We start from the raw sequence: 13,968 nt of genomic DNA, 5'->3' as shown, positions 1-13,968 counted from the left end.
GACACTGACTGTGAAGCCTTTGAAACATGTCAGCAAATCAGAGTTTACAATTTAGATCCAAATTTAGGAACGTGAGCCCACTCATAGGCGCATGGTGTCTGTCTGGATGCAGAGTGGTTAGTAAGAGGCAGAGAAGAAGACAGGAGAGGAGCTGGGAAATAGATAGTGTGGTTCCCTCTGACAGAGATCCGGTCAGGACATGCTCAGATGGACACACCCATTCCTTGGTAAAGACTTTTACCCAAGCATGGAAAGAGGAGGGACAAGAAAGGAGAGGGAGCTTTGAGGAGAGTTCAGCCTCTCACATCTGCTGGTGAAGCATGGACCTTTTAACCCACAAAGTACATCTGCACTGCATAAAGAGGCACATGTCATATTTTGGACAGTATAGCTGTAAATGCAACGTCTAGTGGTGACTTCACTGAAAAGGATCTGAAATCCTAAACTTTCAAGCCTGGAGATTTGCAATTTGACCTGTGTCATGTTGTGGTTTCGCATCTGCAAATTCAGACACATCACCTGCAACCGGGCACCTATTGGACGATACCAGCTGTCAGTCACAGTGGTTTATAAACTAAATGGGAACATAGTTTACAAAAATGGAATCATGTTCTATTGAAGAAGACTTGAAATGAACAATTGAGACAATTAACTCCTCAGGAAAATGTTTAACGTAGACTCATCTTCTCATAGACTTCCATTCAAACTTATTATTATTATTCAGAGTTATTCTTTTGCAATTCACTATATTGTTACTTCCAAGTAGGCCTCATCAAGCAAACGTGTATAATACATAATCATATATAATCTATGGTTCCAACTTTATATTTTATATATATTTTAAAATGTTTTCCCAAAACACTGTTGTTGAAATAGTTTTTCTGGAATGACTGACTGATGTTTCTTTCTGTCACTAACTCACCCGCCTCACCTGTGATTCCACACTGTCTGCGAGTCTTTAAAACAAATCAGAGAGGCATACACAGCTGAAACACACACGATACCTCCATTTGTCAGCAAGTTGTTCTGCTACAAACCACTTCCGATGTTTTGGTGTGGATCTTTGACAAGAGAGCCGACAGTCGGCGGGATGTATCGCTTGAATCTTTTTTTCAGTGTAGCCTGCAGCTATTGCTAGTTTTCCAGACATCTCAACCTTAGCTTTGACCACAAACTACAAAACATATTTCAACATTTCAACATCCCCCTCCCAAAATAGCTCTGGCATCCCTGGTTATATAGTTTTAGCTGCAGGACTGTTTTAGAGAGAAGAGGTCAAGGTCTATGACCTTTGGACAGTTCCACTGAGGCTCTAGCTCTTTTGTCTGGGAGGGACATGGTGGACAAATCTGTCCTTATTGTCTTGGTGTGTTATTTTTTTTTAATCCCATAACTCCATTGACAGATGGACATTAATTTTAAATGTTTTAATTAGTGTCTTCATTCTGTCAACGGTATCTTTGTGGTGATGACCGTGAGCCTGTATGTGTGTGTCTGTGTGTGGTTTTTTTTTTTTTCAACTAACCACCCACTGAACAAGGTGTCTGTGGGAGTTAGACGGCAGAATGTTCCTGGCATGCATCGCTCTGCGTCTCCCTGGAGAGCATTATGGGATTGTTGGTCTCGCTGCCAACAGGACCAAAGAGAGCAGCAGTCGTCCATCTGGACGTCCATGAGAGATAAGGAAAGTTTGCTGGCTGAGTAGGCAGGAAGGAAGACACTGCCAGGCAAGCGTAGGCTTCTCGTCTAAAAGAAACACAAGAGATACTCGGGAAACTGACTTATTAAAGGGAATAAGTGATGTTTTTTGTATGTGGCTTTTAAAGCACCCCAGATTCATCAAGAGACTAAGAACAACCACATTATCCTCACTGTGGAAGAAGAAAAGTTGATTTCCACGTGCAGTAAATGTTCTGTAGATCATTTGCCAAATTCACACGTGACCATTGGATCAGCAAATTAGTAATCAATGAAAAGTTACATATTTGGCCAAATAGCTTCCATTAATGAAACTGAAATACTAAAATAGCAATGCAATTGTTAGACACACATGGTGAGGTAGTGGCTAACACTGTTGCCTCACAGCAAGAAGGTTGGGGTTTGCCCAGGCTGACTGAGAGCCTTTATCGAGGAATCCAGGAAACACACATCTAACTTAACTTTACTAATTCTTACCAATAGAAAGACTAAAATAGAAATATAATAGTATTTTCCTACAATTGAAACAGTGTTTAAAATGAAAAATTTGCATAATAAAAAAGCCTTTTCAAAAACACATTCCTCATCCAGTCATTAAATGGGAAAAAGGATCTATCAATTACCATATCTACATACCATGTCTCCAGATCCTGGAGACAGTATCTGCAATAACATCTATACAATGTCAAAATATACTACACTTCGACTTATTCAGTACAAATTCATTCATAGAACCTACCTTACACAACATAAACTACATAGAATTAATCTACACACGTTAAACACAACAGACAATGACTTTCACGATGCTTGGCTCTGCTGCTCGTCCAGACCATCACAAATGCCTTATCATCAATCACAGACCACAACATTCGCGACCTTTCGACAGTTCACCTAAACATTACCAACCACTTAAACAGTCGCAAAGAAAACTCTCTTCCTTAACTGGAAAAACAAAAATAACCTCCACTATGGTACCATTTACTGATTTTGCTTTAACACTGACTTTCTCCTGTTTTTAAGTTTCTCTGCAGCATCAGCAGTTGTTACCTTTTTTGTTACCTCCAGCAAAAGGACGTTTACAGATACAGATACAGTATTTACATGTGTACATGCAGCCCCAGCTTTAAACCTAAAAGTGGTATATGAATCCACTGCCAGGAAACGTAAAACATCGCAAATTATTATCGTTTCACTGCCTCCCAACCAGTCAGCAAATATGAATATGGTGAACAAGCTTTTGACTCAACATGTGCTGTGATTTCATCAAATCATCAGTCATGTTCACTGCATTAGTAGACTGGCCCTTGATCATTTCAGTAACAGATCATAGTCCAGACAGTGATGACAGATCACAGATCAGAGCTTTTTTTCCCAGCAACAGTCAAACTTTGCTGTTTGAGAAAACTACCCAGTAAAATATGTCAGGGAGTTAATTAATTTCTTTCTACAGACAAGGACGTCGAGCAGACGGATTACTTTGATTTTTATATACAGTACATCCTCCCTATGGAAGCAAATATAGGCCGTAACAAACAGAATTGTTATGAGCAACCGAAAGATGAAACTTAAATACCACTGAATAACAAACACTTCTGAATCTTGTGACGTGTTTGTGAGAAACTTTGAATACAAATCTAATGTGACAGAAAACAAACCACACGACCAGAGGGACTGATTCTGATTGGCTCTGTCTGTGGAGAGGGAATGAGTCAAGAACTGTTATAGATAGAACAGGAAGGGACGCTGGGGGCCTCCCAGGCAAACTGAGCCAGCAGAGCAGTCATCATTATCTTTATAATCTCCTCCTCTTCATCAGCATCTTTCACTTCAGCCACAGTGGGAGGAGCACACTGCAACAGCACACTCCACCTCTGCTTCAGCAACCTCCAGGATAATCATTCTGTCACACTGCTCTTGTCAGCGATTCACTCTCGACACACACGCACACACACACTTGGCCCTCGGGCCTCTGGCAGTCTGACATCATGCTGGATCAGGATTCCTCCACACTTTAATGCTTTTCGTCTGATGTCCGCACTTCATGCTTTTGTGTCTGCTCATACATACATTCACTAGTGTATGTATTCAGTGCAGCAGCGTACATACAGACGTCAGTGTGTACATTACATGCATGAATGCTTAACGTCCATGTTTGTATTGTGTGGGAGCTGTTTGTGTGTGTGTGTGTGTGTGTGTGTGTGTGTGCAAAAAGGCACAAACAGAGAAGAAAAAAGAGAAAAGAAGTTGTGTATGTCCCATCTGTGCATTGCATTTGTCTGCTGTGATGAGTCTGAGCAGGCAGGGGGAGTTTGTGGATGCACATGTGGAGGGAGGTGGAGGGTGGAGCGAGAGTTGGGATTTGGTCTAGAGACTTTCTGGCAGTCCTGGGTGTCTCAGGCCCTGAGTGACACATACCCTTGTCTGGGTAAACATCCTCACTAGTGGTGAACCTCACCCCCTTCCCGCCGAACACTGGCCCACAGATGGGGCAGAAGGAGGGAGTGGACAGAAAAAGGAGAGACACGTAGAAAGATGAGAAACAGACCAACATAAATACGTCTAATGACTTATTTCTTCTAAACCAGCTCTTTATTCTTCTCATATCTAGCAGATGGTCCAGCAACATGCAAAGCTCTCCTGCAGTGAAATATACTCTAGGTATGCTTCAAAAACTGCATGGCATTTTACTTAATTACATTTTAAATCTTCGCCTTCGAATAGCATTTCTGTGAGCAGTGCCCAGGGACACTGTGTCAGCATCAGCGCTTCCACAAAGATGCTGTGTGTTGTGTTGCCATCTGACAGTGTGATGGAGGCTGAGCAGCAGAATCAAAGCGCAAAAGACAAAAGAGGGGGTGGCTGTTCCATTTTTTTCCTTTGCAAATAGCTGTCAGATCATGTGAAGAATAGTCTGTGTTTTTTTCTGAATGCTGGCTACCAGGAGACTCAGCATTTCAAAACAAGGAGAAAAAGCTGAGCTGCTACAGCCTCGACTTAATGCTCTATTAAGTGTGTGAGACTGTCCTCCAACGAAAAGTAACTATGGGTCATATGCAGGAATTACGACCCATGGGTATGTTTTTAAATAAGAGCCCCTAGTGGTAGAATAAATAGTTGAGTTGAAAAATATCGGTGTGCTAAAAACTATCTATCTACGGTCGTAGTCAGGGGTTGGCCCAATCAACTCATAGTTACATTTCAGTTGGAGGACAGGTTGGACATTTATGGGTTGGTACATTTACGGGTAATAAAGCTGATGATAGCATTCGGAAAACCTGAACGCCAACAAAGGAGTAGGAGACGCCAAGTCTCAGCTCCTCTGAGAGAGTGTTGAAAAAGATGGGATATTATTGTGAACCAAACAGAGATTTACATGTTACAGTAAATTAAGTCTCTAGCAAATGAAGATACTTGAAAGTACAAAGAATCATACATTTTCCAGAGAAAGGAATGAGTGACACAGAGAACAAAAACTGTTTACCTTGTGCATTTTGTGACTGGACAAAAGTCTTAATCAGTTTGTCCGTGGCCTGCGTGTAGAGGGACAGGGCATAGTGCAGAGACTGGAGGTCAGGGCTCTTCTCCAGGAAGGTCTTCTTCAGACCCACACCACCAGCATGGAAGTATTGCTAAGACAAAGAGAAAACAAACAAAAATGCACCTATTTAAAATATCACAGAGGAATGAATCATTATGTGTAATGATTAGTCCCTCCAACAGAAAATAAATCTGAAACCATGTCTGGATTTCAAACATTGATACTCCAAATGTAAGGGATAATTTGCTAAACAAAAGATTTTTGGGAAATTGAAAATGAGGCGAGCTGGTGAGTCAGTTCATGCAGCCAACTTCAATTGGTTCTGCTGTCCATAATAACACGCCTCACATACACACCCAGGGTATTTTAGCTGCATATTTTTCCCGTCTCTCCCTCTGCTCATCAGTGCTACTGCTGCCCGTACTGCTGTTACTGCTCATGCATTAAGCCCCACCACCCCCACCCCAGCATCCACCTGCAGGATCCGGGGGGATTTGTTATGCTTGCTGCTAATCACTCCCGGATATGTCAGTGTAACATATCTGGAGGGAGTGATTGAGTTGGAGCCTGGACACTAAACGCAATAAAGAGTTAAACAAGCAATCATGAGTTTTTTCTGTGACTGAAATGCTTTTCTTACTACATCACATGTGTTCCAATGCTGTCATGCAACATAAAGATGAATCTAAATCTAAAATGGTGGACTGAAGACATTTTATACACAGCAACAATTAAAGTGGCACCTAAATGTAAACGTTTCTACCTTGATGGTGTCAAGAGCCAGCTCTATCACAGCGCACTGCTTAGGTGAGAGTGCTTTGGCTTCTTCACGAACCATGTGCTCCTGAAGACAACCACGGAAGAGAAGCACAAAACAAAATGACTGGTCTGTCCACTCATGTCCAAAATATGCTCCCTGCTCCAGATCCCAGTGTAGTGTAACAGCAGACAGTACCTTTAGCTTGGACAGCTGCCCGAGCTCCTTAGCAGCGTTAAAGATGAGCTGAGTTCCCTGGAAGAAACAGAGAGAGAAAAGAGACAGAGATAGAATGAGCGAGAGCAATATTCAATGTTCAATCATTCTGACAAAAGAGGGCAACAGTAAACGTGTCACACAGAGGACAGCGACGTTTCTAACGTGCACATTCATCAACAGTCACTCCACTGCACCGCAAGTGGCTTTACGGGTGTCAGCGTACAGTTTCCTTCAAGAGACATAATCATACTTATCTGTGTTTCACACACACACACACACGCACACACACACACACACACACACACACACTCACACAGTACACACACAGAGGGGAGGGAAAGTGACTCAGCTCATATTGAAGGTTGGAAAATAGTTGTGCACTCATGAATGCAGAAATGCACGCACTCACACATATACACGGCAGCTCTGTAGTAACCCTGTGGTATATGCAATATTTCCTTAAAGTGTCATACTTGTGAGCAAATGTGCTACTGACTACTCCTTTAAATCTGACCTTTGCTTACAGCTTCTTTTACAATATATGGTAGATATTGTTTTGCCGAAACCTACTGAAGTTTCTGGAAGAACAAGCAAGAAAATTAAACAAAATAAACAAGTGTGCATAAAAGGTTCAGTATAATATCAAACCTATGAAGAAGAATAAGCACGCCTTTGAATAGTGTTGTGTCTTATAATTTAGGATGTATTTCAGATACACACAATGCTTGGTATATAATCCACATTTCCCCCAGTAAGAATAAGTGACTGCGGTGACGAAGATAAAGTATTCATAGATCTTCTGAGCCTACATGCAAAATATAATGCACCATAAACCCAAAGTCAAAGAGTTCACCATCAGTGGTTTGCATCGTTGTCCCACTAACTTACAATTTCAAATCACTTACTTAGCTAATTATAGCAATACATGCCAGAAAATGATTGCAGAATTGTCTGAAAGTTAAAATTGAAGATGAAAAACCCCCAGTAAATACGAAATGTTTTGCAATAATTACTGTTTTTATTTTGTTGCATCATTGATAGTCGTGCTGCTTTTGAAAGCAAAATCAAATGAACTCCTTGTCCTGTGGCTTGTGGTGCGTTTGAGTGTAAATCTCTACTCAGTACATTAGAATGTATGACCTGTTTTCACAATATAAAAACAACTCTACAGCGGAATGTTGTGCTCAAGAAAAACAATATTTCCACTGCTTTGTCTGACTGGGGAGCTGAGGGAGAGAGACAGAGACACAGTGAAAAGACATAGAGGAGAGAGACGAGACACAATGATCTGAGGGGGTTTAGTCCTTACATCACTGTGAGAAGCACTCTTCAGCCTCCCCTGGAAAGAGAGCATGTGGTTAATACTTCAAGCAAAGGCCAATCCCTAGCAGTCTGACGTCGCTCTCACTGATTAGCACGCAAACAAATTTGCACATGCTCCGAGGACAACATCATCAGTGCCGGAGACATGTCCTCTTCCAATTAGGGGGAGTGTTTTTCACACAACAGGAAAATGTTTTGCGTCTTGAAAAGACACAGAACAATATGTAAAAAATAATAATAAAAAAAGACAGCGCTTGATAAACTGCTATTTGGCATATTAGAATAAGACTTTTCTCTATAAGCATACAGGTGACATTTGCATTTTTCTGCAACTGCATGTTAATGATCGTTCTGATAGCGAACTACAACAATGGCACCACACAGTGTGGTCTGACACTAGAAACAGGTCACTTATGTAATCAATCATTTAAAGAACAATGAGAAAACTACAAGAAACGGACCATCATCTACTTCCTAACAATCCTTTCGATCAGCAAACACACATACAGGTCAGATTCTAAACATTAACCATAGATTAAATCTGAAGGCTCTTAAATAAATAATAACTACATTGCCTCATACCAAGGAATAACCTAATATTTGATGGATAAATGATTTTTGCTCTAAAAAAAAAGTCAGCACAGTTGAATTCATCTTGCATTTTTTTTTACTAAATATCAACCTGAATCAATGACCTCCTGAAAGAAACAGCAGTTTGTGCATTCCAATTCAGTGTCGACAGAATCACTAATACCAGGATCACAATAATCATAACGACAACGGAACATGAAACCAAACCCGGACAGACCAACAGAACAGGTCTGTAGAGACATACAGTACAGTACGGTGTTGTACGGTATACTGAGAGAAGACTGCAGTGTTGGAATAGATCAGATGCAAGCAACAAACCCACAGTGGGAGGGCGGGGTGGTCGGGAAACAGTTCAAACAGCGGGGAAAAGTGGGAATATTGGTGGACAGTGGTGTTAAAAAGAAGGGAAAGGAGGGCAGGACACCAGATACCAGACCACCAACCGATCAGTCACCCAACCAGAGTCCAGGTGTAAAAAGGGACACAATGCATGAGCAGAAACAAGGCAACAGAAGGTGCAAGAGAGGAGAACCACTTCCTGTTTGAGGAGAGTGTAGCAGAAGAGGGGAGGGGGGGCACTGATTGGTGGAGATTGTTGAGGGGGTGGGACCTACCAGAACCAGTCAGGAATGCACCATGCTTCTGTCTTCTCAAAAGAGAGACAGAGTTAGAGAGGAGAGAAGAGAAGAGAAGAGAAGAGAAGAGAAGAGAAGAGAAGAGAAGAGAAGAGAAGAGAAGAGAAGAGAAGAGAAGAGAAGAGGGACAGGACAGGTCAAAAAGGTGAGGCCCCCAGAGACGGGACAAGGTGTGATGTAGGGCAAAAAACAGGGGAAAACTGCAGCCACATATAGCAGAGAAACCAACCACCGTGGACGGACAGACAAACACACACGCAGGAGTGCTGTACTTACAATCATCTGTGGAGGGAGAGCGGTGGGAGCAGGATGTAATAGTAATCACAACAACAACGACAACAACAACAACCAGAGAGAAGGGTCAGTCAAGCTGCAAAGAGCCCCACATCAATCAAAAACACACGTTTTGGGCCTCAGGTCTCAAGCAACAAGGAACCAGTTGACAAATATCTAAAGCCTGGACTAAGAATGGGAGGAGTCAACAAGTAACTTTTGTCTGCGGATGCAGAACAATACGTGTTTAAGGTTCAAACAGCCACTTGAAGTGAATAAATACTTATTATAGAGATCATAATGTGACTTTTACACATTTTTCTTTGAATCACATTGGCAGTAGTTTCAGAGTCATTTTTAAAAACTCTAGATACAAGTCTCACAATTACGGCTGCCAAAATATGAATTATTCTTAATTGTGGTTGATTGAAGACGTTCAACCATTAATCACAATGTATAAAATGTATCAGTTTTTGAGTTCACATTAACAAAGTAGATTAACTCTTACCAGTCCATCTTCGTTGGGAATCAAATGAATGCAAATACAGTTACTTTATAAACCTGACTGTTAGATTTATTTTATTATTTCAAATCGAAAGAAGTGCAATAAGCCTGAGGTAACACAATGTTAGTTAGTTGAGTTGTTTTCTTTGTTTCATACAGGCTGTGTAATAGTGATAAAAAAAAACCTGGCCGCAGTGTGAACATGTGCAAACAGTCTAAAGCAGGCAGGGTGATTCTGTAGAATCATTTCTCACTGTCTCTCAGCAGCTGCAGCTAAATTTATTGATCTATTTCACTTCATGACTGATACGCAGTATTTCTCCCAAAGACAGATTGTTTCCCAATTCCCAATTTGTATGGGTGATCTAAATAAATGTCTGTGCTTTTGTGAGTATAAAATATTAATGCAAAATACAACGGTTTCAGCCTGCGTTACAAGTCGTAATCATTTTTGAGTTTTGTGTCTAGAGTTTTTTTAAAAACAACATCAAGGTTCTGATACGAGTGCCAATGTGGAAAAAAACCCTGTATCTACTCATATTCAGAGCTGAATCTCTTAATACCTGTGGATACTGAGGCGGAGCCAGTCGTGAAAACACAGTACTGGCCGGCACTGCACATCAGGGATTAACAACCACGTTATCATCAGTGATATGAGGCTCTTTTGTTTATAACCAAACATAAATAAGAACACATATATCTAAAACAAAAAGAAAACGAGTGGCTGCTTTCCAAAATGTGTGACTTTTGTTTGGAATTGAGCCAAATCAATAAGGCAAAAGTTTTCTGCCACTCTGCTGTAATTTACTTACAAATCAGGGGTTTCTCCAAATAATTGTTGGCGGACATACTGGAGAGCAGCCATGAGCTGGTGTTATAATGATATGGTGCACTCCTTTATTTCCCTTCAGGTTTTAATTTTTCTTTATTTCTTTATTTATTATAATCTTTATTGCTGGGATGAATGAAGGTTCCGAGGGGGGCGAAGCTGAATATAATGTGTATAGAGGTTGAGAAGTGGGTTGGACGTGATGTAGAGGCAGTTGGATCTTCCTCTAGCATTTGTTTAATGTGAAGGCCATCTTGGATCGTAACACACACAAAATGTCTGCCTCAGTATTATTCCCTTTCCTCTTTTCTCCACCTTCTCCTCCTTCTCCCATTGATGCTGCCTTTGGCAGGTGTGGGTGTGTGAATGTGGAGGAGCATGTGTTAGAATCAGTCATCATTAAAATATATAAGACAATCAAATCTTTCCGTTCCATGTAGTGTGTTTTCCACAGGAACATGAAAGAAAAAAAAGTACACTAGTGATGTGCATGAATGTTTTTGTTTGTGTTAACATGGCACAAAACAAAAGATCTTGTTATTTAATTAAGTAAAAATGTAATATAGGTAAACTCAAATTCCCAAAGATCAATCAAAAAAGGAACAAAATAGAGACATGTGCAATAAATGTAAAAAATTAACACTTTCTTAAGTAACAGATGACATATACTGTATGTCATGAGCGACACATGTATGTAGTGTATATACATATGTGTATGGCAGCACAGATTCTGTATGTGCAGCTGTGTTGTCGGTCTGTGTCTGTGTCTGTGTCCGCTCACCGTTTGGTCTGTGAGTGGTGGCAACACGATGGTCTTCTCCATGGTGTTCATCACCAGCTTCCACAACTCCTTCAGCACACGTTTCAGCACAGTCTTCTCACAGATCTTAGCAAACAAAGTCAGGCTGGTGGAGAGTGAGAGAGAGAGAGAGCGAGAGAGAGAGAGAGAGAGAGAGAGTAAAAGAGAGTGAGATTAGTAAGAAACAATGAAATGGGAGGAGGCAAACATTGCTCTGTTGGAAAATAAAGACAAAAGACAGACTGGGGAATCTCAAAACCTTATCTTCCTCACTGACAAACACCCTGACCACATGAGCAGAGAGGAGCGTCTTTGTGAAATGTTGGCTTCTGATTGGATTCATTATTGTGGAATAGGCTACTTCCACAAAAGCTTCTACTAAACATACCGTCAGACTCATGAAATGCCACTGAGCAAACTCAGTAAAAGCTGTTGAAATATGGAGATATTTAACAAAAGTACATCACTGACCACAACTTTAACTTGACAAAACCCACACATGACAGTGAATTTAAGCAGAAATCACCAAGAAAAGTGAGAAAATATTAAATATATGTGTGTTTTTTTATTGTTGTATCTCTTCTTGTACTAACACACACAAGTAATTTTAAAAAGGTTTTCCTCTTCAGTTTTTTTTTTTTTTTTTTTAAATAATCCTGTCCACACGAAAACGCAGCAAACCGTTGCTAAGTGCTGTCAAAAGCATGACAAGTAAACCAGTGGTGACATAACTGTGAAGCTTTGTTGGCTAATCAGAAAAGAATGGTGCACTGTGGGAAATGAGAATTGTTTGTTTGCGACTGATAATGAAGTCGAGCTATTCCTCACATTATCCATCCTCACATTACACAAAGCAGAACACACATTAAAAACATAGTCGCTGTCAGTCTCATCACACTGACATCCTTGGACTTTTTCATGTGGTTGTAGCTCTAAACTATCCTAACTTGTCCTTTACTCAGGCAAAAACAAGGCCTCAATAAGTTTGTCTGACCTGGGATAAAGCGTTTCAGTGATAAAATGCCACTAAAATGGCAGAATGTCTCACTTGCTGTCCAAAAATTCCATGATGGGCTGCAGGACATTGTCAGCATCCTGCGCCACACTGCTGGCATTTCCCACATTTGAAGTTCCTTTCACCTGAGCCAGGATGTCTCCCATCTGCTTCACATTTTCCTCAATATGAGGCTGGAAACTACAGAAAAGAAGTAGAATTTTTTTTTTTAATGAGGTCTTGTTAAGTGTGTGTACGTGTGTGTAGATGCTGCTGGGAAATAATGTTTATTGACCTGACAGCAAAGACCCTGCTGAGATCATCCATAACATTGTTGAGCTTAATCTGCAGGTCTTTCAGAATGTCGCTGGCCTCTACACACAACTGAAGTACATACAAGGAAACACAACACACACACACACACATGTTACTCGAATAATGCACAATACTCTTTGCGGTTGTAAAAAAACGTAAAAAAGGTGGAATGACTCACATCTTTTCCACCCATCGCTTCAAACATTTTCTCAAGCTGAACCCTCAACTGTTGGATGTTGTTGATCAGGATGCAGGGCTGAGAACAAAAGGCACATGTCAATCTGACACACGTCTCAATTCAAAATTCAAAATACCGACTTCTTTCTGTACTGAATTCAAAGAAACAGCGCTTTCACACACAAACAAAATCTCATTAAAAAGTGTTCATTCTTCGTGCAATTAACTGATTTTCAAGCAAGTAAACAACAGAGTTAAAATGAAATGAAGTGTTTGTTTGGGACTAGTTAAGTATCCAGTGAAAATTCCAAATGGGTTCATGAAGTCTGTGGCCACTCACCACTTTCTCCATGGAGACATAGTTGGCAAACAATTTAGAGATTATATCAGCATAGGACAGAAGTACATTGCTGATGGTCTGCAGAGGGAAACGAGAAAGGGCAGCAGGTCATTAGTTATCAGTGGAAATGCAGTTTCATCTCTGAGTTGAAATTCTTACTGGATGTACCTTAGCAAAACGCTTCATGTAGTGTCCTACAATCTGTGGATCTGGACACTCGAGCTTCCGTATGATCTCAAAGCTCTGGTTGAGCTGGGAAAACACATCCACCACAGAGCAGGAGAACAAAGCATGTTCTGATGTGACCTGGAACTGTTGGACAGAAGAACCATGGAAGAGGATTAAAAAGTGAAAAAGGGAAGAGTGAGGCAGATCAGACTGGGGACTTGGGACTATAGTCAGATATACTGTAGGTCATCAAATTTCAGAGCATGGACAGAGACTCAGACCCCCACCAGGGCCAGCCAGTGATTATCTGCGTTAGACAGCCATCCAGTGACAGGTGGGAGCTGTCTGTCTCCTTGTAATTGTCTGCTGGCTTGTGTCTGGTCCCTAATTGGCTAGAGGTGAGTGTGGACGTGCACCTCCAGGGAGCCTGGGTAATGAGGTGACGGCAGCTTTCTTATAGTCAAAACTCTGGAGTAAGGCCATTAAATCTAAATATCTTGCTGTCACAAGTACATGCACGTCTCAACCGTACTTACTTAAAGTTCTAAAGAATCTCTTTACACAGTGAAGTGCTTCGGCTGAAACATCCTCACATTCCAAACACACACTCTCTCTCCTTTGAGTCTGCACTGTATGTACTCTTTTACTGCTTGCTGCCGTTAAAGGAAGCAGCAGAGTGGGAGGCAGGAAGAAACTTAGGCTGATGACTTGGAGTGTGACAGAAAAAGAACAAAGGATGGATTACAGTAATTCAGCCTAAGCAACAGCAGCAACTGCATTTCCACATGAGTGACGGCAAGATAAG

The 13,968-nt window shown here is 41.0% G+C and overlaps 1 protein-coding gene across 6 annotated transcripts in view; it reads right to left on the bottom strand.

Moving 5' to 3' along the window:
- Positions 1–13,968, bottom strand: part of unc13a (unc-13 homolog A (C. elegans)) — a 47,175-nt gene that overhangs the window by 5,274 nt on the left and 27,933 nt on the right. For 2 of the 6 annotated variants that reach the window (XM_058637575.1, XM_058637579.1), the window contains 11 exons: positions 13,164–13,307; positions 12,996–13,073; positions 12,657–12,734; positions 12,459–12,547; positions 12,218–12,364; positions 11,152–11,275; positions 7,525–7,554; positions 6,195–6,251; positions 6,003–6,083; positions 5,183–5,330; positions 4,117–4,173 (listed from right to left, as the gene is read on the bottom strand). In XM_058637575.1, coding sequence (XP_058493558.1) covers positions 4,117–4,173; positions 5,183–5,330; positions 6,003–6,083; positions 6,195–6,251; positions 7,525–7,554; positions 11,152–11,275; positions 12,218–12,364; positions 12,459–12,547; positions 12,657–12,734; positions 12,996–13,073; positions 13,164–13,307 — 1,033 coding nt within the window. The remainder of the gene's footprint in view (positions 1–4,116; positions 4,174–5,182; positions 5,331–6,002; positions 6,084–6,194; positions 6,252–7,524; positions 7,555–11,151; positions 11,276–12,217; positions 12,365–12,458; positions 12,548–12,656; positions 12,735–12,995; positions 13,074–13,163; positions 13,308–13,968) is intronic. The other 4 variants (XM_058637577.1, XM_058637580.1, XM_058637576.1 and 1 more) reach the window with 3 other exon arrangements.

Source organism: Solea solea, chromosome 9 (genome assembly GCF_958295425.1).
Source record: "Solea solea chromosome 9, fSolSol10.1, whole genome shotgun sequence".
Lineage (NCBI taxonomy): Eukaryota > Metazoa > Chordata > Actinopteri > Pleuronectiformes > Soleidae > Solea > Solea solea.
This window is presented reverse-complemented; position numbering and strand designations above follow the sequence as displayed.